At 43.8% G+C, this 23,716-nt stretch overlaps 2 protein-coding genes across 2 annotated transcripts; both read left to right on the top strand.

Annotated features, from left to right (window-relative positions):
- Positions 1–165: 165 nt before the first annotated feature.
- On the top strand, positions 166–10,752 carry fhdc2 (FH2 domain containing 2). Its single transcript, XM_086139257.1, has 12 exons — positions 166–305; positions 1,316–1,884; positions 1,980–2,041; positions 4,162–4,264; positions 4,489–4,574; positions 4,830–4,930; positions 5,384–5,454; positions 5,607–5,714; positions 6,084–6,154; positions 6,760–6,877; positions 7,041–7,205; positions 7,293–10,752. The coding sequence occupies exons 2-12, from the start codon at positions 1,429–1,431 to the stop codon at positions 9,228–9,230; spliced, it is 3,279 nt and encodes a 1,092-aa protein (XP_085995383.1). The 5' UTR covers positions 166–305; positions 1,316–1,428; the 3' UTR covers positions 9,231–10,752.
- Positions 10,753–11,253: 501 nt separating this feature from the next.
- Positions 11,254–14,773, top strand: rhogd (ras homolog gene family, member Gd). The gene is made up of 2 exons (XM_086178731.1): positions 11,254–11,300; positions 11,878–14,773. The coding sequence occupies exon 2, from the start codon at positions 11,907–11,909 to the stop codon at positions 12,480–12,482; it is 576 nt and encodes a 191-aa protein (XP_086034857.1). The 5' UTR covers positions 11,254–11,300; positions 11,878–11,906; the 3' UTR covers positions 12,483–14,773.
- Positions 14,774–23,716: the final 8,943 nt, after the last annotated feature.

The raw sequence follows: 23,716 nt of genomic DNA, 5'->3' as shown, positions 1-23,716 counted from the left end.
CTGAAAACCTCTGAATCAACCCATGGGAAAACGGGGAGGACGCAAGAAAAGCCATATCGGTGGGTTCCACAGCGCGCATGCGCGGTCCGGTTTAAGCCGTGTGGAAGTTTTCTTTTTTTCCCTGCAGTGACAGAGAGAGAGAAAGAGAGAGAAAGAGAGAGAGACGGGGAGAGATAGAAGGCTGCCGCGGGGAGTACAGCGCTGCAAGTCACCGGGATAACAGGAAAACAACAAGTTGGGAAAAAGAAAGCCTCGGGAGTGTATTTGTATATTTATTGATATTCCAGTGTGGAGGTCCAAAGCAGGTGAGTTAAACAACTCCAACAGGTCATCTTCTAATTTACTTAGTAACTTTAACTAGCTGTTTGGTGTTTACTAAACAAATTAAGAAAAGTACGTGATAGTTTTTGGTTTAAATAGTACCCTGATTACTTTTTTTCTCAGCCATTCACGATTGAGGGATGCTTTTTTCAGACATCAGAATGATCAGCCTTGGTGTTTTTTTTTTTTTTGTTTTTTTTTTTACTGTTTTCATCCCATCTTTCCTCTACAAAGCGCACTTGTCATCTCGCTAGTCGTCAGTGATCGCAGATCCTAGGCTGCGGTTCCCGTGCGCGGCGGTGCGTTTGCGCGGCGCCGCAACTTTCTACGTTCAAAAAGTTTCCAGGAAAGTTGTGATTCACAGAGACGGAGCACGAAAGCACAGATGCGCTTCTTTGGACAAATAAGAGAACTTTGTCATAAGTAGACTTTCTCGTGAACAAAGCACCAGGATCTGACTCACTGCATTACTAATCCTGCTGTAAAACCCGTGTGTGTGTGAATGTATGTGTGTGAGTGTGTGTGAGTGTGTGTGTGTGTATGTGTGTGTAACAGAGCTGCAGACCACCTTCTTTTTCACTCTGCGGTTTCCTCACTTGCACTTGCACCCCTTTCAATTCCCGATGGTATCTCCATATATTCTAATTAGAAGGAAGATGTGCACGATGAAGGTGTGTGTTTTTTTGTGTGTGCGTGCGAGGAGGTGAAACCGAACAGGATGAGACAAGCTGTTCAAATGGCCCGCAGTGGAGAAGAGCTGGTTTTTGCCCGGTGCGTGCTTTCCCAAAAATGCCTTGAACTCGTGCAGAAAGTTGAGGCAGAGGTTGTAGTTGCGGTCGTCACTAATGAAAGGGGTCCGAGCGCTCAGGTGAGGTCACCGACCCCTCAGTCTGCCGGGCTGGTTCTCGCAAAAACCCCTGGATGACCTCGACTTCCTTCCTCGCTCCGTGCTCGGTAATGAGATTTGATTTCTCGTCTGTGTCCTGATTCCCAGACAGGAATCATCGGCGGACCCCACTGGACGGCGGCTCGCTGGAATCCGCCAAAGACGTCACTCGCTGAAAAGGGACCCTTCACCCTCCTCTCTCTGACGATCGGGGGCCCTTTATGCTCATCAACCTGACTGTGGCCGTCGGGGGATCTCGTGCTTTTCATGGAACACTGCCCGCCCTCTCGGCCGCAGCGGAAGTGACAGCCATGGATTCGGATGTGGTGTTGGTCACCCCTCAACCGCCTCCCTCGGCACCTCCGCCTCCCCCGCCTCCGCCCCCGCCTCTGCCGCCTCCGCCCTCGTTCCCCCCTTCGCCCTTCAGCAGAGCGGACAGCGCCCGGAGAAGCCGGCTGAGGAAACTGAACTGGGAGCGCATCCCCAAAGAGAAGGTCGAGGGAAGGAAGAGCGTGTGGAGCGGCGCAGCCCCGGGCGAGGATGAGTTCCCCATAGATCTTCACTCTCTGGACGAGCTGTTTGGCCAGAAGGAGAGCAAACCTCAAGACAGAAGCACCACCCTGAGGCGGCGTTCTGCTCTGCTGCGCTGCAGGACGCCGCAGGACAGCTCAGAGGAGGTGAGGACAGGAAAATGTTGTCTTATCGTCTCACTTGAGAAAGTTAGATGTTCTTCGACCAACGCGTCCTCACGTGCGTCTCGTCCTCTTTGCAGATCTGCCTGCTGGACTCCAAGCGCAGCATGAACATCGGAATATTCCTTCGCCAGTTCAAAACGTGAGCTCACTAGAGTCTCTAATCATGACCGTGGGGAAATTTTCAGCAGTCAAAGTTGTGTTAATTAAAAAAATAAAAAATAAAAATAAAAAAGTGTGTATATATATATATATATTATATATTTCTGGTAAAAATAATATATATATATATATAAAGTTATATAAAGTGTATATATATAATTTTTTCCGAAAAAGTTAAAAAAGGGGGAAATTTTTAATTTATCATGGTTTTCAAAGCCTGAGGAAAAATCAGATTTTAAGATAAAATTAAAAAAAACAACAAATTATCACGTTTGAAAAACTTCAACGTGTCTGCTGCCATGATTTACGCATTCAAGATAGAAGAGAAACATGAACATAAATGCTTGATATGAATATACATGATTTCAGAACGTCTCGCCCGTGAAGAAAATAAGGGTTAAATTGTGTTATTCAACTATTAGGCTTAATTCAAAAACCCAAAAGACACCAATGTCTAACATATAACAATTCCCAGAAAAATAATAGAGACTTTGGTTTTCTGTTCTCTATTTTGGAAATAACAGTTGCCAACGATTTGGCAGAATCAAATTTGTTTTTTCGGGATAAAAAATCCTTAATGTTAAATCCAAAAGTTGTTTATTTTCCAGTCTTGACTCTCAGTTGAAGATTAATCGAATGGCAGATAAACTGATTGTCGTTAATGTTTCCCCAAAGTTGGAAAATATGTCAATATCTTAGTGCTTTAGCATCTCACCAAGTATTCCAAACATTAATCAGGCATGAAATCAGTCGCTACAAACTACAGTCGTAACCCCCCCACTGTTTTTTTCGTTGTTTTTTTTTTTGCATTTTGTTTGATGTCGGTCAGCCATCAGTCAATAGGTGCTAAGAGCAGGAAACAGTCGTGTCCTCAGCTTTTCCCCGGGGGTAAAGTTTTATTCGCCTGAGGTGCAGAGTTTAACCAGGTATCAAAGATGACTCGGGTGCAGTTTGAGTCCCGAGGTGGGAAAACAAGCGTGAAAGGGACACGGGTATATTGCATGACACAGGTGGAGGGGAGGGGCTCTGGAGCAACTGGACCAGGGTCGTGAACAGGGCTGCGGACACAAGTTCTAGCACTGGGAGTCAGAGTTGACGCCCAGGGATGATGCCCCGCTGTTAAAGCAACTACTCTACAGAGGCAGCAACCCAGTGAGAGACCTCACTGATGCCCTTCATATGCATTAACCCGTGAAAGCCTCTTTAGCATGTTCTCAAACAAAGCTGCGGCTCCCATCATGAATAGACGTGTCCCATGCGTACAGTAGGGTGTCTCCATTGATGAATCGTGACATATTTATCTTTGAGGGAAATAAAAGAAGGGAAGTGCTCCGCTTGCTATATTGACATGCACATATGAATTGTTTGCGATGAATTGTGATGAACCTCAGTTCAAAGAGCGGAGCTTTTGTTAGATCGGATTTGTCAAGACATGTAGAAAAAGCCGTGATGTGAGAGAGCGTCATTTGTCCGCCGACGTTTGTCCTGTCGGAGCTTATTTGCCTTCTGCCATTGTAATGAGGTTTCGCCGTAGAGGCGCTCTCATTCTTTATTTTTTCAATCAATGTTTTTGTATTATGCTCTCAAAATAATTGCTCATTTCAAAGTAATTCGGGTAAAATTAGATATGGGTTGAAGGCCAGTCTGCGAAGCAGAGGCCGAGCACCCATGAGTGTGTGAGTGCGTGTCTGAGCGTCCCTCCGGTTGTAACATGAGGAGAAGGGGGGGATAATGGAAAGCTGCTGGACTAAAGGACAGATGTGTCACTGGAAAGAAGTAAGTCAGAGGTTAGCCAGCTCAATTTTTTGCTCTTTCACCTTGACATGCCAAAGCCCCCTCAGACATGTTCTCCGCGCCTGCCTCTTATTTGTCAAGTGAAACTTAGTGTCGCCAGCGCGGCGTCAACTCACCGCCTGTTGCCAGCAAAGTGGCTGATAAGGACAGGATAACAGTTAGTGATGTTTGAATGTGTGTGTGTGTGTGTGTGTGTGTGTGTGTGTGTGTGCGGGGAGGTAATGATTACTGGACCACTCATGGTAAACAAGTAGCATGTTAAATATGATAACACACTTACAGTTTGTTTGGTTGCTTTTTACACAGGCCTGCTAAGGAGATTGTTGAGGACATCAGGCACGGCGCTGGGGACCGTTACGGAGCAGAGAGGCTCACAGAGCTCTGCAAATTGCTGCCTGACAGTGAGGAGGTAAAATGCCTTTACGGGCATATTCCCCCGCCAACCCCCACCCCGAGATCGTCTGGCTCTGTGTAGGATGATCAAAAGTTTGCCATTACACCATGTCGTATGATGTGGTCTGTTTCCGGAGAAGAGCCGCGGTGAAACATGTTGAATGTAACTGTTAACTGCATCTTGGCTTCAATAATCCAGATTACTTTCAAGACGTTCTCCGAACATCTGTTCTCTGTCAGGAATCTCGCCTGAGGAGGTTCAGCGGGGATCGCGGTCTGCTCGGAGAGCCTGATCTTTTTATGCTGCTGCTGGTGGAAGTCCCCAGGTGGGTTCCACCTTCGCCCTCGATTGGATGAAATTACCCAGCATGCCTCCATTTACCCCCACACGCGTTTTTTGTCGTCCCATATCAATATTCTCGGCTTCATATCTTCCTATCTCGTGACTCTTGCGCCGCTATGGCGGTGACACGTGTTTCTCTAAGTGATGATCCGTCACAAGTGGGTTTTTTTTCCGTCTCCGTCATCTCTCACCACTGTGCCTCTGACCTCTCTGTCCTTCTCCTTCCCTCTTACATTAGCTTTCGTCAACGTTTGGACGCCATGATCCTGCAACAAGAGTTTGACCCCGCCGTGACCTCTCTGTGTGTGGCAGCCAGATGTTTGAGAGAGGCAGCCAGAGGTAAAGTAACACCAGAAAGAGACGTACTCCACAGCTCAAGAGCAAATCTGTCTGTTTTGCCCCCCTGGATTCTCTCATGCCTGATTAATCTGTCATTTTCCAATCATTATTTACAATCATGTTCACCATTCAGTAATTTTGTATTACCTTGAAACTATTTCCACCAGATTTTCATCAATAAACCACGTAAAATGCCTTACAAAGATGTTAAAAGTGTAATCTTTAGTTCAGTGAGTGGCGCAAACACATTTTACATGATTATAATTATTCCACAATACATATATAGAAATAGATCGACTATTTTAAAATTCAATGCATTATAACGAATCCACTTCGTCTGAGATTATCATGTTGACATTGACAGCCGTGGTCTAAAGTTACACAACTTTGTAATTCATTATCAGCCTATTCAAAGAAGCGTTTTTGGTTCTTAAACCTTTTTGTCTTTGATAGAGCTGCTGAGCTGCCCCGAACTGCACTCCATCCTACGTTTGGTGCTGAAAGCTGGCAACTACATGAATGCTGTGAGTGTTTACTTTTTCTTTTATTGAGTCCAACAAAAGAAAATGGAGCCATTTAATTTGCACAATAAACCAGATGTTGGAAGTTGAGTGTTTTTGTATTTGTGAACATGTTTTTAAATGTGTGGTTCTGACCTCTGTATGTGATTTCTCAGGGCGGCTATGCGGGCAATGCAGCCGGTTTTCGAATTTCGTCGCTGCTGAAATTGGCTGATACCAAAGCCAATAAACCAGGCATGAATCTGCTGCATTTCGTCGCTATGGTAAGATCTGAAATTCAGAAATAATGATAGAAAGGGAACTTACAAATGAAAACGAAACTTAATAGCGTTTAAATAGACCATGAACCAATGTAAATAAGATAAATTTCACCCAATGTTTTCTGAGATTTTTTTTTTATCTTGTCTCATGATCATTTTAAACAAATGTGAGGTCGCAGTCAGTATTCATTACCCTTTAAATCAACAAGATATTGTTTCTGGCTTGACACATTTTAGGCTAAATGCAAGAAACAATTGTCCTAATTATCTTACTGCTCAAACTTCCAGGCTGCTCGACAGTGCACATTTGAAAATGACATTTTCCGTCCGTCCGAACAATAGCTAGATAATCATTTGTGTTTGTCTCCGCAGGAAGCTGTGAAAAAGGACCAGAGTTTACTGTCATTTCCAAGCCAACTAGGCCATGTTGGCTCCGCCTCTAGGTCAGTTCCTCTGCAAAAGCTGGTCCCCATCATATCAGATGGCAATTCAGTCTCAGGGAATATTAAAGCTCAATGCACTCAAAAAGGCCACTTGACCAAAATGCAAAAGCATCTGTGATTAAAAAGGGGTCGGCTTACAGTGTCTCCCTGCTAGCAGGCTGGTCAAGCAAGGATCACTTGTTAAGTGACGGTGAAAAATTGAATGCAAAAAATATATTTGTTAAATTTGTGACCCCGGAAGGGGTTTCTTGGCTTTTTCTGCTCAAGATGTTGCTGCCACTAGGGCTCACTGATGCACAGAAAGGGAAATCGCTACAAGAATTATGCAGGGAAATTTAGAAAACTGTTCTTTCATGAGCTTACATGCATGAAAGGACTTCTAAGGAAACTCATGAGGTCTCACGTCAGGATTTACGCTGATTAAATTACAGTAAACCACAAATCTGAATAACCTCCCAACATGAATAAATAAAATACTGTCTTGTAATTCCCCATTAACAATATTCCTACATAGGTTAATTTCTAGGGTCACTGCCACCAATTATATTTCACCACTGTGCCAACAAGAAACTATATATCCAATTACAATGATCTATTCCCTGTAGGTTGTGTGAGGAGTCCGTACTGGAAGACCTATCCAAGCTTAAAAGTAGGGTGTCTGCGTTGAAGGCAAACATCCAGACTGAGTCTGAGATTCTGCAGCATACACAGACTTTCCTGGAGGTATAAACGATATTGCATCATTTCTTCAAATGACATCCAAGCCGCCAATATTTACTTTTAAAAGTACATGCTGTGTGTGTGATTTTTTAATTTATTTTTTTTAATGGTGAAAATATTCGCTGAATTGCACGATGTGGATGAATTGACATGTGTCTTCTTGCAGGTGACTGAAGAGCGGCTTAAGGAGGCAGAAGATGAAGTTGAGGGAATGAGTATGTCAAGTCAGGCTTTGGTGGAGTTTTTTTGTGAGGACGACAGCACCTTCAAGTTAGAGGAAGCTTGCAGGATCTTCCATTCATTTTGCCATCGCTTCCAAAAAGCTGTCCAGGTGAGAGACAAAAATGAATTCAAATATTCTAAAAAACATTTTTGAAGGACTAAGTAGTAACGCCTACGAATCTCTTCCTCATTGTAGGAAAATGCAGAGCGTGAGCGGAAGGAGCAGAAACGTCTGGAGCGTCAGCAAGTAATGGGCGACAAGCGTCGTTCTTTGGCCGTTTGTACCGGGCTGGACCTCAGCCTGGCCAGAGAGCCTCAAAGTCAGGAAAACCAAGATGAGCTAGAGAAAATTCTGGAGAAGAACTTGAGCTACACTTGGAATCGCCGAAGTTTGAGAAGTTCCGAGTCACGCAGATACAGCCACCACGTCCAGAGCGAAACCCCTCTCCACAACTCATCGATGCTGAAAAGCTTCCCCGAGCTGGGAAGCAGCCCAACTTCAACCAGTTGTCATTCTAACAGCTCATCTGACCATGAGACCTCCACTGTGCTTTGTAGCTCTCCAGAGACTGATGACACGTGTTCCTCTGTTGACCAAGGAAGTATTCTGCACGGAGATAAAGGAGCCGAGCCGAGCCAATGCCAAGTAACTAATCAGACTATGAGAGCCATTCAGGATTCGCACATCGCTTCATTTAGTCATTCTCGAACTGGACACGGTTTCACGGTCAAGCAGTTTGGACCCGACAGAATTTCTTATGTGTTGCAAAATCAACTGAACGCGACAGAAACGCACAGACTTCGAAAAGATATGGGCGTGTCTCAAGAACACACGGCTTCAATGAAGCCAGAATCTTTACCCAGCATCCACACAGTTACACCTGCTGTGTGTGTGAAGGAACAGACCTCCACTCAACGACGTACTTTTGGCCTGCCTCTAGCATACAACAACCATACCCTTCACAATTATAAATCCAGTAGCTGTGGAGATGATGAACATGCGCCTCCGACTGGTCATAAAAGTGGAATACTGACTCACAGTGACAGCAGTTATCAGAGATCAGAGAGAAAACCACAGGTCAACGCTCCGGTTCATGTTGAGTTGAAGCCACGGAACAGTGGCACACCTTGCCAAACACCAAGCGCCGTGATGCCTTTACCAGAGGAAGGTCTTACAAAGCCGGCAGACACAGAAGGATTGTCTGCACCTTTAGAGGAGAGCTGGATGCCTTCCAGTCTACCAGAGTTCAGCCAGTCCCAGCCAGGGGAGTATGCTGACTTGCCAAATCCTGAGAGGGAGATGGCAAGGTCATACTCCCGTGTTGTTGAAACACTTGAGTGCCACACTCTGGTGAAAGGCCTTCGATCTTATGACACTCTGTCACCTCCGTCATCGCCACTCCCCCGACCTGCTCCGAGCCTTTGCTCCAAGTGGAGGAAAGAGAGGGAGGTTGACCTTCGAGCGGCCGCGACCCCAGGGTCTCCGTCATCGAAGGATGAAACTCGAAGCATGAAGGTTCCAGTACGTAGTGGAATAGGAGCCAAGCGGACACTCGTGTCTCGTGCAGGACCATCGAATAGCACCGGCATTCCCAGAGTGCGCTCAAAAACAGAGCAATCAAATGTCTCCACGCCACCAAACCCGACCGCCCCGAGCCGCCTCTCGTCCATTCGCAGCGCATCCATGCGAAGCTCTCCCGTCTCACAGCCTGCTGCGCCTCAAGTAGATGTTAGAAGAAGTAACAGCACACGTGAGAGGACACAGACTGCGAGCGAGCAAGCGATGCACGGGAAGTCTAGCCTGACACGTCGGATCTCAGACAGAGCTGTGCCCGAAAAATCCTCAGGTAGCGCCCAGCATCCGGCGTTCGTCAGAGGGAGCCCGGTCCGCGTGTCAAAACGAGTTGCCCCGAACTCCGAGACTCAGAATCTGTCGCAGCCCCGCTCCTCCGACAGCCCATCCTCGGCCACAGCCAAAACAATACGCACAGCCGTCATATCTGCAGCCAGGAATAAATCTGCCAAGACAACAAGCACAAACGCTTCCCCTACAAGCTCTAAACTTCCCACAGCTTCACGGATACCTGGTCCCAAAATGCCCCGACCGACAGCAGCTCAACCACTGTGGAGGTGATAGTACAGCTACGCTTGTACGACAAGTACAAGCTTTTCACAACCTCGCAGATACCAGTCAAATATTTACAGAGCTGCAGTTTGAGCATCATCAAACTTCTGTTCTGGTCTCCATGAATTCCGCTTACATAGAACGTGTATGTAGGTGTTTAGATTTTTAATATATGAGGGAGCTACATCGGGGACATGTCTCGTGTTCCATGCAACAGCAGATCTTTTAAATCCTACCTCTTTTTACATGCATTCGTATCCTTTGCCGGCAACAGGATACTTCAATAAGCACTGTGCACACATAGAACAAGTAAACACGTCATTGGTGTCCAAGTACATGTGGCCTATTGAATGCCAAGTCAGATCTATCTGGGAAGACACTTTCTTTCACTGGCATTTAATTTCAAGATAGTGAAAACTGTGACCCTTCTGCTTAGGGACCATTGTGCTCTCACGCTGCCTTTACACTCTCACTTTGGTACAATGTTGAACTGTGTCTCCTCTTTTTAAAGAGCCTGCTTTTTCTGATGCACTTTTAAAACAAAAGCAGGGGGCCACAAGGAGATATTTACTGTAATTTTGTTTCATATCAACAGATTCTATAACTTAATTGAATAGTGTCCACCGTGTAATTTGGATTTATAAATAAGGAGAGAAGAATAAAGGTGGTGAATTGAACATTGACATTGTCTTGCTGATGATGGTGCTCCTCTTTCAACTCAATGTTTCTGATATTGTCACAATTTTCCATCCAAGGAAATCGCACCTCTTTTACTTCATCCCTACTTCATCTTTTGACATTGTGCTCCCAATTCTGTCAGTGGCTGTTGCCATGGAAATACCACAGACATCCCGGGGAATCTCCTGGCAAAAAAATAGGGTGCGAGGGTTGGGGTGGAGGCAGACTTTAGTTGTAGGGTCCCAGTGGGAATATTCTCTTTATAGACCACAGTGACGCCAAAACCTCTTGGGAAAGGCAATAAACCGGTGCCTCTTTGTGTGGTTTTTGTGTGTCTGCCTGTTGTTCAGGTCGGCACTGGCCTGAACACGTGAAGTGTATAGTGGTGACATCAACAGCTCTCCAGGGGTTTAGATATGAATGGTCTGAAGTGATCTTTCTTTTAGCCCCTTTTATTTATTCATTGTGAATCTGAAAGCATCGCCCAAGTCAAAATGACTTGTCTGAAGGTGAGTGATTAGCACAAAGGCCTGGCAAAAATAGATTGTGGTCAAAAAGACAGATGGCAGGATTAGTTTTGTACCTGCCCAACCGAGAAAAAAAAAAAAAGGAGACTGTACCAAGGAGACGGAAAACTCAAGAGAAAGTGTAAAGGCAGATCATAAGGTCAAGGTGCATCCACTCCGATTAACTTCACAAACACCCTCCGTCCTCTGGCTGAAATGTTAAGTAAAGTTCAGTCAAGGAAACAAATCGCTGACCATAAGGAGTTAATCGGGTCCAGCGGTTGTAAAAATATGCCATTCATCATTGTTGCTCCTTTGAAAGACATGAATGCCAATAAATGCATACAAAACTCACACCACTCTACATCTCTCTGTTTAAATAGTGGGGAAAGAGGCATAGAATGCATTGCATCAAAGAACTTTAGAGCAGATTTTAGGTCCTTGTAATAATATTTGACAACTATATAATCCATTACAGCTACTTCATGTGATTATTCCCACTGTCTTCTATACTTTTACAAAGTTTTCCATGATCACCCTGACATGCAAAGTGCTCTGGACATTTTGTACTTTTAGAAAATTCTTGCACCACACCATATGTCTATATATTTGATCCCTTCATACAAGTGACATCTCCTCATCTTAATGCAATGTCAGTCAGTTAAATTGCATGGGCTTGAAACAATAACCAACACTAGAGGTGAGTTTAACCTTCCCAGAATTATGCGCAACTCAACGTCGCCATCTGTAGTGTCACTGAGGTAAAAATTCCCCAAACAAACTACAATTCCCAGCATGCACTGCTTCCGAGCGTGACGACTACGTAATGGACAGCTCCCCGGATACGGCTGTGATTGACGGTATCAGGCAAAAAGAGCTCGCAAGCCAAGTGGCGGTAAGTCACAAAACCCTTTAAATTTAATTGTCACAGTAAATTACAACTTCATATATAGTAGAATGTAATATGAGTAATTGAATATGTGACCGGAAGTCGTCAGCTCAGTACCCGACATCTTTGAGAAGTGGCTTGAAAATGTACTTTAAACTTGTTTGCTAACTGGATAGCTTGTTAGCTAAAACGCGCTAGTTCCTTAGCCTGCTGGTAGCCAGTGGGGAACGCCTAGTTTGTGATCAGTGAAAGGTAATAAACCGCGCTAGATTACTTTTACGTCCTCGTTTGACTCGTTCCCCTCTAGTCCACTCCCGGTATTCGGATATTTCCAAAACTCACTCAGAAGGCGCCTACTGGAACGGAAGAAAAGCAATGTGAAGTTTATACGACGATGCGCTAAAGCTGGCGGCGGCTAGCTCGTCTGCTAACTGGATGCAAAGCATAAAGTTAACTTTGGAACTTCAACGCATGCCGTTCAAAGTAGAATAACGTCGCATGTCGTTCGCAACCTATTTTAGCATCTCAGGAGTGTAGCCTTTTGCGGTCGGTGGTGACCCCAGGTATCCTTTTGTGTCCCCAGGTGCTGCAGCCCTAGTGGTCGTAGGTAGGATGCAGACCATAAAGTGTGTGGTAGTGGGTGATGGGGCGGTGGGGAAAACCTGCCTTCTCATATCTTACACCACCAATGCATTCCCTGAAGAATACATCCCTACAGTATTTGACAATTACAGTGCCCAGATGAGTGTGGATGGTCGCACTGTCAGCCTCAACTTGTGGGATACAGCTGGCCAGGAAGAGTACGACCGCCTGCGCACCCTGTCTTACCCCCAGACCAATGTCTTCATCATCTGCTTTTCCATTGGTAGCCCCTCCTCCCACGCCAACGTCCGACACAAGTGGCATCCCGAGGTGTCCCACCATTGCCCCAATGTGCCCATCCTGCTGGTCGGCACCAAGAGAGACCTGAGGGGTGATGCTGAAACAGTGAAGAAGCTGAAGGAGCAAGGTTTGGCTCCAACGACCCAACAGCAAGGGAATGCCCTTGCCAAACAAATTGGGGCTGTTAAATACATGGAGTGTTCTGCTCTGCTTCAGGAAGGTGTTAGGGAGGTCTTTGCTGAGGCCGTGAGAGCAGTGTTGTATCCAGTTACGAAAAAGAACACCAAGAAGTGTGTGCTTTTGTAATGAATGGTTCACAAGGTTGGACTGCGGAGAGGGATGATGGAGATCCACGGGTGTAAAGGAAGTAACGAAGATCATTAGCTGTCTGCCTCTGTACCACCTCCAGCAGTTTAAGACTTCTTGTTCCAGCTCTTCGGTGATTCTTCCCCTCCTTTTTCATCTCCTGGAGGACTTCACTCCGTTGCCATCATCGCCAAAGTGACTATGTCAGAATGAGGGCAAACAGATCGGATCTCGCTATTTTTCTTACATTTTAACTTTTTTTGATATTTACACATTCTTCCAATTTCACATCTTCTCTAGATTTATAGCTTTGCCTTAAAAAAAAAAAAACGCTGATCACGGTTATCATAAGCCATAATACCATCTAAACCAACAAAGCCAGCTGCCCTGTTTGACTGGAGAGAGGAGATCTACCAATGTTTAGGTGGAGAAATAATGGCTACCTCACACTTCTCACCTAGGTTGCATCTCATGGGTCTCAAGCAACTTCAACATGATGATACTTACTACGAGGAAATTCACAATAAATTAGAGGGTGAGCAAGTTGTATTTGAAAGCAGCTCGTTTGCTGAAAAGGTGCAGCGACTCCCGGACAAGCGACAGGCCCCTTAAACCAGTGCAAACAATTTAGGGTTTAAACTCAAGCGCTTTGGCCTCCTGGTGCCCAGATGGGCGCGTTCGAGCTGCCTGTCAGGCTGTCCCTCCAGCCTGCCCACTGTTCTTTCATGGCCGTGCATAGAAGAGCCAGAAGGTCGCTGAAGAATAGTTGGACCAGCTAAAAGCAGCCAACCGTTTACCCTCTTGAGTAAAAGAGTAGCAGGTGGCATGAGGTATCTGCCTAATTAAAAACCACACTGGTACTTGACTTCTCAAGCTCAGTCAGAAAATCAGGTTGTGCAGCTCCTCTACAATTAAAACCATGCCTAAAATGACTTTTGACAGGTGGAGTGACAGACTGTACAGTCTAATTGTGTTGAATTTACTCTGTAAATTTAATCCTCAAATGTTTTTAACGTACAAGTGCGGTTATGGCCAAAGTGGAATATATTTTTTGTACTAGCCTATGTTTTTTTGATCAGTAAAATGTTTGTGTTGTAGTTTATACTCACTTGTTAAACCAGAACTCCATAGCACCCTTATTTCATTACTGCCTTGCATTTAAGGTCAACAGACTATGACCACTGCATAATTGACCAGTATATCTTAGAATACCAGAAATGTTTTTACTGGCTTGTGCTAGGCTATATATTTTCTTTTACTATATTGTTTGATTTAATTGAATATCTTTTCATCCTTGCAGAACGAGTTACATAACTGCCCTGCATTTCTCTATCATACAACAGCAGTTATTCTACAAAATAAAAGGAGCCTTAAATTTGGTCAGGTGCCTTATACGAACCAAAGACCATAGCTGTGCTCCGAAAGGTTCTCTGCGTAATGCCATGAGAACTTTTGAATACAGGTTGGAGCACCTCTGGGTGTCAAGTATGTTTTTTTTTTTTTTTTGATTGATTTTTTTTTTTTTGGTTCTGCCTTAGTCGCTGCCAGTAAGCACACACTCTGTGGAGAGACAGGTGCTTAACTCATGCCTTACTCAGCCAGTCTGTGCATCTGTGCAGAAGCGCTCACAGCCCACAGTTCAGACTGTGGTTTATAGCACTTCATTGCATGGTGCAATGAGGGTAAGGCTTTAGCACAACTTGCGCGTGCACCCAGCAAGATCATCATTGACGGAAAGGTGCCTTGTCAAGTCTTGAGGAATTGTACACATTTTATAAAATATTTTTCTAGTGATTACCGGTCGCTTGTTTGTGCTTTCAACCCTTTTATAATAGTCATTGCGCATTAAAGTGGGACGTGAGTCACCTGTGTGAAGTCCAGCATAACCTTAAGTTCTACGAGTGGAGGGTTTCATGTGATAACAATAATGTGGTTTGAGATCTGCGAAAAGTGTGAAAATAATTTCCCAGATGATGTGTCGAGGGTTGAATGTAAGTGCACAGCACGACAGGCTGTCAACTGTGGTGAGCTTCTGTTTTATGTTTTTTCCTTGCCATGTCCTTCGTTCACTCAGATAATGCTATTGAAGTGGAACATACAACTGTGGGCTCTCTGTGTCTGTGTCCCAGAGCTGTATGCTGCCTTTTGCGTGGTACTACGCTTTTACACTGGGAACTTGATTTGTAGAAATCTGTTTGTAATTGTTTTATATATAACAAAAGCATATTTGTATAAATGAACTAACAGTGAGATGATTTTAAATTATGCCAAATAAAATGGTCGAAACCGAGCTCGCTTGTGAGAACGATGTGTTTGTTTTGAGTCTGCTGAGCACGCAGAGCTTTAGTGAAATGAAGTCATAACAAGCCTCAGAACAATCTGTGGTCCCATATGTGCACTAAATACTGAGTGGTTCACTTTGATTCCCTCGAATGGTCTTTCACTTACCATGTCTGAACACTAGATGGACACAGTCCTCAATCTTGCTTCCATTTTATCTGTTGATCACCATGCTTAAAACCAAATTCTTTTTTTTGTCCATTCAGAGTTGATGGTCTACATCCCAACTCTTTGAGGGCCATCATTTATCTTAGAAAGCACATTCAACCAGTGGTTGGTGTTTAAAAAGGCAGCATTCTGCATAATCTGAAAAATTCCTCTTGCCCCTTATGGGTGGCGCTTTTGACAAATAACAGATGTGCTGAACTACAGCGAACGCTGCTCGACACCCCACCAGTGTTTAGAGCCCGTTTCCTCCCAGCGCTGTTTCTCAATGTTTTTACAATGAACATAACGCAGAATTTATGTCTAAAGTTTCATATCTTCCTGATACGTGTTTGCAAACTATCAACTGAAGAGGCACCGGGGGGACACTGCCTGAGGAGTGTGCAGGCCAAATAAGATGAAAGAGGATGAGTGTTTGTTGCTCTCTGCAATATGCTTAACTAAGGCAAGCAGCTTAATGAGACTTGGGTGAGTTAAGTTAATCTATTTTTAGGCGCGAGGTATTGGACTTACATATTTCAATCATCCTCTTAGTCATCATCCTCTTTGCAGCAGAGCAGGAAAACACAAGTGATTTTTACGTTGCGCTACGGTGACTCATAAGGAGTTTTGATGGAATATTAATTTACACATTTTAATTCTATAGACCACACTAGTACGAGACATAAAGGTTTTTGATCTAATCATGTTTCTTTTTTTAAATAAATACTTAGATGCGTTGATAAAACCATATATTCTTTCTCCCTCACTGAATACCTGAACATACAAATATTTTCCATTCCACGTTTTGGATCGCTACTAACAAGAGGTCTCTTACCTCAAAAGACCTTTGGTTGTCATTCCGCTTTACAGGTTCCATGGTTCCACAACTTTTAAACTGTCTGGGACAAGGAGAAAAAGTCACTTCAAAAGGAAGCCGACTTTGAGAGGACATCTGCTGATGGAACTTCTCGCAACAAAATATTCAATACAGGGTATGCGTTGAATATATAGCAAATGTTTTGACTGGGACCAAAACAGGCTAAAGCAACATGACAAAAGCATTTATCCTGTGGTATACATTAAACATTAAAAATTTTGTATTTGTCTTTATTTTTTTGCACCAAGCAATTTACAAACACTGACATTAAATGTCAGATTGAGACATATAAAGAGGGACAACGGCTAGAAAAAAAATTTAAAGGCGTTTTTGAGAGAGGTTACAGTTAGGGCTAGGCTAGCCCACAAAAATTATAAATATCACAGACAACAGCAAGTTGTGACGAGGCTGCAAGGTTACGGCGAAGTCCAAAAAAAAGTTAGGGTGCAAGTGGTTCTTAAACCACCATAACTAGGGGCTGGTTATGGTTTTGTGGAAGGATATCTCATGATCCACTTCAATCATTTCCTCCACCCATTTCAACTGACTTCTCATGCCTCCCCTCCTTGAACCAGCACTTTTTTACTGCTGTGACTTCAAAAACCACTTGCACTCTAACTTTTTTTGGACGTCGCCATAACCTTGCAGCCTCGTCACAACTTGCTGCTGTCTGTGATATTTATAATTTTTGTACTTGCAATGTGGGTCTTAGAGAAATGCTACTTCAGAGTATGTTTGAAACATATGGCAATATTGACAATGAAGCTGACTATCACTCTGTCACTCACTCTTTCAATCCCAAGCGGTTTGAGGCAGAAGGCCGCCCCACATCGAGCTGGAATCCGTCCCGAGTTTCTGCCCCTTGGTCAAAGGCAGTGTGGTCCAGACTTGTCCTACATACAAAGTGTCAAAACAAAACTGTGTTGTGAATCAGTGCCATGTAAATAAATTCTGACTTAGTAAGTTTATTTCTCAGATATCTCTGCAAGGGTGACCAGGGTGAGGAGCAATTAGCATTGAGATGTTGGATTTTATGCTTATTCAAAACCACCAGAGGAAAATGTGAGGAACATTGTGACGAGTTATTAAACTTCAAGACCACGCTCTTAACACCTGGGATCAAGAGAAAACTATTTATGTTTCACGAAGTTCATGACTCATGAATTTATTCACAGAAAATGATGTGAATGCGGATGCGGTCTCACAGGTGACTGAGCAGTTCTGCAAGGTTTTGATACAGGGATAGCTCCCAAATCTTTTCTGTGACTCATCAGCGTGGAACAAATAAGAGCGCCGGCCTCCGCCGGGACCTCCATCCAGTCTCTGTCTTTCACTCGACAGTATTTCTTGATCCTTTTCCTTTTCATTATCTGTTGATGATGTGCCGGGTGAAACCGGTGGGGGGAGAGTAGGGGCAGCTCCGAGCACCATTCAGTCAAGAAGCCTTGTCTAAAGATGAAAAAGCAAAAGGCCTTGATCTAAAAGATGGCCTGCAGTTAGGCTGAGACTGAGAAAGCTTCGGTTCTGCATTCAGATCAAACTGTTCCAGCGGGAGGCGAGGGGAAAATGAGATTGCAAAGTAAAATAGAGGGGAGCTAAGGCCATCGGCTGTACTCGCCACAGAATAGGACTCCTCAAACCGTGTGCGGCACTGAACCAGTAATGGAAAGGCAGAAACACTGACTGAGGCCAAGTCAGTTTAAGAGCTAAAAGAGCGAGAAGATATGTGTTTATTTGTTTTTGTACCTGGAGATGATAGAGTGACATCACCGCGGTCTGCTTATTTTCCCCCTGGCTGTTCACTTCACAGGTCGCCACAGCAAGTCACCTATTTCTTTACTTTGTGTTACCTGCTCTGATTATCCAGCAGCTAAAAAAGAAAAAACATCCAGGCAAAGGGAAACTAAAATGTGACAGCTACGTTCTGCAGTTAAATGTCATCTAGACATCCAAGAAATGCAACATCTCGGTGTTTCTCAATGATGCATCCAGCACTTTTCCATCCAACGAAACTTCAACAACTGAAACAATGAAAAATTAGGCCTAAATGATTATTAATAGTATTTTCTCTGTGAGTCCAACCTTGGAATAAAATTGATGTTCTCCCTCCTTATGAATGACACCTATAACCACAGCATATATGTTGTTTGTCGCAAAATCAATCATTGTGAATGTGTTTTTCTTTTTGTACTAGACACATTTAACAATTTCAGATTTTTTGAGAAACCAGGTCAGATAGCTTTTAGTGACAATGCTCATTTACACAGACAACAGGTGTCATTAAAAAAAAAAAAGGAATCTAAATGCTACCACTACACCTTATATTATTCAATATTAACAACAATTAAAGGATTATCACACCAATATCCACTCACCATAAGGCTGAATCAATGAGCGCAAATACACGGTGACACCTGAAGAAACAATTATAAACTTAGTTTTGGCCCATTACACTTGTTTAAGTCCCTCGTGTTCACGTTTTATTATCTTTCGAAATAAATCCAAGGCCTTGTCTTTTAACGTAAGTAATTTTGAGGGTTTCATAGTTTGATCATTTAGCTGTATCCCGTGTGTGGCGCAGCGCAGGGGAATCACCCGTTGCGATGGACCCGTAGTTTTAAGTAGGGATTCTTGGTAATTTATTTCAAATATTCATCTCCCGGCTCTCTATGACCCCTCTGATGTTTCATTATTGTCTCTTTCTCTCTTTTATAAATAAGCTAACCGGTGACATTTGTTCGAGGTCCATTTAGACGAGGGTTAGCTTGAAAACCAAAACCAATGCTTGAGTCAATCGCCGGAGTGAGTCGGAAGCGGAAGTGACGATTTTTCAAAATAAAATACCCGGAAGACTCATGACAATAAAAAAAAATGTAATTTTAACCAATTTTATTCTTTCTTTGCAACAAAACGGTCCATTTTCTGGCATACAGACAGCGACACTGTGGAAAACGCGGGAAGAAGAGATGAAAATATTATAGCAAATATTGCACAATTGTATTGAGCCCCGAATGTTGGTGTTTATGTTGATGGTTGTTTTCTGTGTGATGTTGCGGTTGCTGGGAATGATGTGGGTGCAGTTTGGGGTGCAGTGAATTCTGTTTTTTTTTAACCCGGAATTGAGCGGGAAAAGTTAGTTATATTGCAGGCTCTGTGACCTGGCTGTGGCTAACAGCAGCTATTGCTCATCAAACAGACGTTTTACCGTCAACCGTGTTTTTCCCCGGCAAAAAATGCTACGTTATTGAGGCTCTCTTTGGGAGTGGGGAGGAGAAGGAGTCCATCAGAGTCACAGCACATGGCAGATGTTCTGGAGATAAAGTCAGACTATGATGATTTGGACATTGACAGAGGAGGGATGGTGAAGATGCTGAGTTTGAAGTTGCAGGAGGACTAGAGGAAGACCAGAGATGAATGGGAAGACTAATGAAGTTAGATGGTGTAGGAAAAGAGGATGCAGATGGGAGGCAGATGACTGGCTGTGGTGAACCCTGAGGGAAACAGTCCAAAAGAGAAGATTTAGAATATTTTGTAGTTGCTTGTGTTCCTTGAAATCCATAACCAACATCTCTCCTTGTTTTTTTTTTTTTTTTTTTGGAGACAAAAATTTGCCTGAAATCTCCCTCCTCGTGCATCCAGTGGGCTTTGGGACCCGAAATAAGAATTTTAAGCATCACGAGGGAAATGACATCCAGCTCTGCACCCATTATCATCTACATTTGCAAATCATAGATGTAGAAGGCAGGAGGCAGAATACTTCTGTTTGAAAGGACAGTGCAGCCTTTAATAGACCAAGTTCTGTGATAGCTCCTGACGTTTTTTTTTTTTTTTGTGTGACTATCTTGTGAAATACAGTGCAAACGTTGGGATTACTATACTCCCCCTCCCCTTTCTCCTTTGTCTGCTACAACTTTGACTTTCCCATCCTTTCTCCACTGAGTTGTGTGGCGTGTCTGGATCCTTGTTTGTTTGATAGGACCCCCTGGTTCCTCACTGCAGCTGCAGGCTGGCTTATCTGCTCCTCATCAATCCAAACTCACCAACAGTGTCTGAAAAACACTCTTCCCTCTGGTATTTTTCTGATCTCCTCATCACCCTCAGTGATGGCCTGCGTGTCACCTACTGTTTGTGAGTTAGCTTTTTCTCTCCTGTTGTGACGGCTCTCCTCTGTGTCATCGGCCAGATCCGTGCTCACCTATTCGACCTGATCTGTGGAGACGATCTCCCCCATCTGTGACCCCCGGAGCTCCATTTTGGGAAGCCCTGGATTACAAGTCGGCAAAGATGCGTATGTTTTTAATCACACAGCTGATTGCTTAGCCGGAGATTCCAGCTGAGCCACTCTGCCCCTCAGAGTCATATATCTTTTCTCCTCGGGAGTGGGAGACGGATCCCTGCGAATCGCTGAAGTCAAAGACCAGGGAACAGAATGTCCTTAAGTGCCCTCCTCACATTATTCTCTCCTTGTGCAAAAACAAACTCACGGTGAGCCTGGCCTGATTAGATGTCCTGTGTCTGCGGCGGCCTATTGTCGATGCGCAATCCCTCTAAATCCACCAGAGGCTGTTCACACGCTGTCATTCACTGATTTCTGTGTCGCCCTTGTGGAGACAGGCCAGATGGCACTGGGTGCCAGCGCCGTCAGCTCTAACCCTTTTCAGAGTCACGCTCACGCCACTGTGGGGTTGGGCTGATAAGATGAAAACAAAAGAGAGATCTTTGTGAAGCCGGCTTCATTTCGATGGACTTGAAAGCAGCCAATGAGCCTTGTTTGAGCTTCATGGTTGTTCATTAGGAATGGATTTCTCCAGAGGAAACACAAAGGCTTTTGCAATATTACCAGCTCTACCTTTGCTCTTCGGCTTGATCACAGCAGCCGTAACTCTAAAATGAAACACAGTGTGAAGCCAAACACCATTTCGTCCAATAAACAGCATCTCCACATCTCTATCTTTCCCCCACCTCCGTCTTCTCTGTTCTCTGTTTCGCTCTCTGCTACGTGTCGGTGCCAGCTATTACGCAGATCTGCCGACAAAAGAGTGCAACCTTTGCACAAATTTGTCATTTCATCTCGCAAACGAAAGGTCGCTACACAATCTCTGCCATCTGCCCGATAACAGCCTCAGATCATCTGCAAGAGAATGTGCACGCGACGCAAGGAAACAGATGCAACAACTGGGCAGCGTTCCCTTTTGGAGTCGCACTGCTCGAATGCATCTGCTTTTGAGGAGATACATGCATGAGGAGGGGTTGGTGTGTTTAGGACAATGGCCTCCATGTGTGTCAAGACAGAACATCCTGTGCTGCCTTGGTTACTGCTTTCCTGCAGCAATGTGCCTGCTTTGATCTCCCGCGACTCGCCTTTGAGGAGCAGATTTTACTGTTCTGCTCACATCCAAGTCGAGTACGTGGTGGAACCAGGTGGGGGGGATATCTCAGGGAGACGGAATCTAATTTCATTGTTTCTCTTGGTCAGTGCAAATGTTTTTCTGTCCATTGATGAATGCCAGCTGACTTAAATTCATCGAAATATTCCAGGTCATTTAAGATGACGCTTACTGTATTTGCAGGTGTTGCAAAGTGGGAAGAAGAATCCTTAAAGTCCAAGCGTTAATCCAGTTGTCTTTAGTCCCGAGTGAAGGAAAGGGGATTAGATTCTTTGTGTATGTGTACAAATGTGTATGTGTATGTGCATGTGTACTGTATGCACATGTGCATGTGTACAAATGTGTATGTGTGCGTATGTGTTTGTGCATGTGTATATGGATCTACATGTGTACAAATGTGTGTGTGCGTGCATGTTCATGTGTATATGCATGTATATGTGTACAAATGTGTATGCATGTGTACTGTATGAACATGTGTATGTGTACAAATGTGTATGTATGTGCGTACGTGTTTGTGCATGTGTATATGCATGTGCATGTGTACAAATGTGCATGTGTGCGTGTATGTTCATCTTTATATGCATGTACATGTGTACAAATGTTTCTGTGTGTTTACGTGTATGTGCACAAATGTGTATCTGTGTGCGTACATTTTTGCGCATGTGTATATGCATGTACATGTGTACAAATGTGTATGTGTGTGTTTGTGTATGTTCATGTGTATATGCATGTGCGTGTGTACAAATATGTATTTGTGTATGTTCATGTGTATATGCATGTGCGTGTGTACAAATATGTATTTGTGTATTACGTGTATGTACACAAATGCGTATGTGTGTACTGTTTGTCAGTGTGTGTGTGTGTGTGTATGAGCAGGTGCACGTGTACACTATGTGTATAGAGTGTGTGTGTCTCTATGTGTGTCTGAGTTGTGTATGGATTATAAGACATCAGCTTCTTTCTTTTAGCCACTTCCGAACTGCAAACACATTTCTAGTATGTAGAATATGTTTGGTTCAAGATATAGAAAGCTTATAACCCAATGGATTTTGAATAAAGACAAACTTAAATAAAACTGTTTTACTGACTTAAAAACAATAATTTTGGAACTCCTGCAAGAAATAGGAATAGTTGTGGGAAAAAATGCAAAAAAAACTCATCCTGTCCCACTGGGGTAGCTGGTTGTCTCAAAGCAAGCAAAGACAAGATGGTTTTTCTTTTTTAAATTCTCCTGAACTCTTCTTTTTTTTCCCCAGCTTGTCTTCATCCCTTTGTTTCTGTCTTAAAGGGGCTCAGTGGAAAAAACGTCTGCATTTAATGCCGGCGCTGTTCCCTGTGATTTTCTTTTGTCCTTATTTTAAACATGGAATCCTAGAGGACTCAGACGTGGATGGGTTTTTTAATGTTCTTTCGCTTATCCGCAATCCCAATTTTTGTGATTTTCTTTCCAGACAACCCCCTCGGCCCCCGTTCTATAAAGTGTACGTCACAATGGAGTCTTATCTAGTTGTCAACCCTCCAGACGGACCGACCAGCAGATCGGTAAAAAAGAGAGGTGTATGAGTCAATACATATTGTAACATCAATCATTAATCACATCACACATACTTAACATGCAATTTACATTGTGAATACATTTAACTGTGTTGAAGAATCACCTCATTACAGTCAGAGCTGGAGTGAGGATGATTTAAAATGTCTTTCATTTTACAAACGTGTTTGCATCACATTGCAAAAGGCTGATCCATGCAAATATTGACAAAAAGTCAAAGGAAATCCTGCGCGGTGCAGAGTCTGTTTACGAAGCTGCGCGGATGGTGCATGTCTGATTGCTCTAATGGATGGTTTGCTTTTATAACATCCGACATACTGAGACTGACAGCTTTTCTGTGACTATGCAACCAGGAAATGGGTCTGTTCAAATACTGCAATCTGTACGCTGACTCTCGCATCCCGGAGAGTGTGACTGAAAGAGAGGGGAGAGGAGACGAGAGCAGACAAATAGAATGGAGAATCAGGAACTCACAGAGACGAGTGATAATATGTTGCAATTGGAAGTTTGTGTTTGCTAAGTCTTGTTTGACCAAATGCACAAGATGTTAGATTCTATCACAGGTTCAATGGAACAGAATCCTCCTCCTGATGTGATGTCTGCATCTAAGGAGCGTCAGTTCAGGTTCCTCCGGTGGCTCGGAAGCAAGCTGTGTGTAGTAACTGAGGCTAGCTGTGCGCTAATCACGACTAAACTATACCTCCTTGCCCCCATTGCCACCGGCTCCAGGCAGAATGTGTTTGCCCCCCTGCCGCTTTCACCATGGGGGTCCCACCAATAAAGGTCAGGATGACGATATAACTATATCCGCAATCACAGTCTTCAACTTAGCTCCTACAAAAATGCATAGTTTTTCGGAACGTATCATTGCGCCAGATGCAAACACCGTGATACAGTATAAAAGAATGAAATATGAAAGAAATTTTGGAGT

The sequence above is a fragment of the Fistularia commersonii genome, chromosome 31 (genome assembly GCF_037954325.1).
Source record: "Fistularia commersonii isolate RoL2024-O1a breed Wild chromosome 31, RoL_Fcom_v1.0, whole genome shotgun sequence".
Lineage (NCBI taxonomy): Eukaryota > Metazoa > Chordata > Actinopteri > Syngnathiformes > Fistulariidae > Fistularia > Fistularia commersonii.
This window is presented reverse-complemented; position numbering and strand designations above follow the sequence as displayed.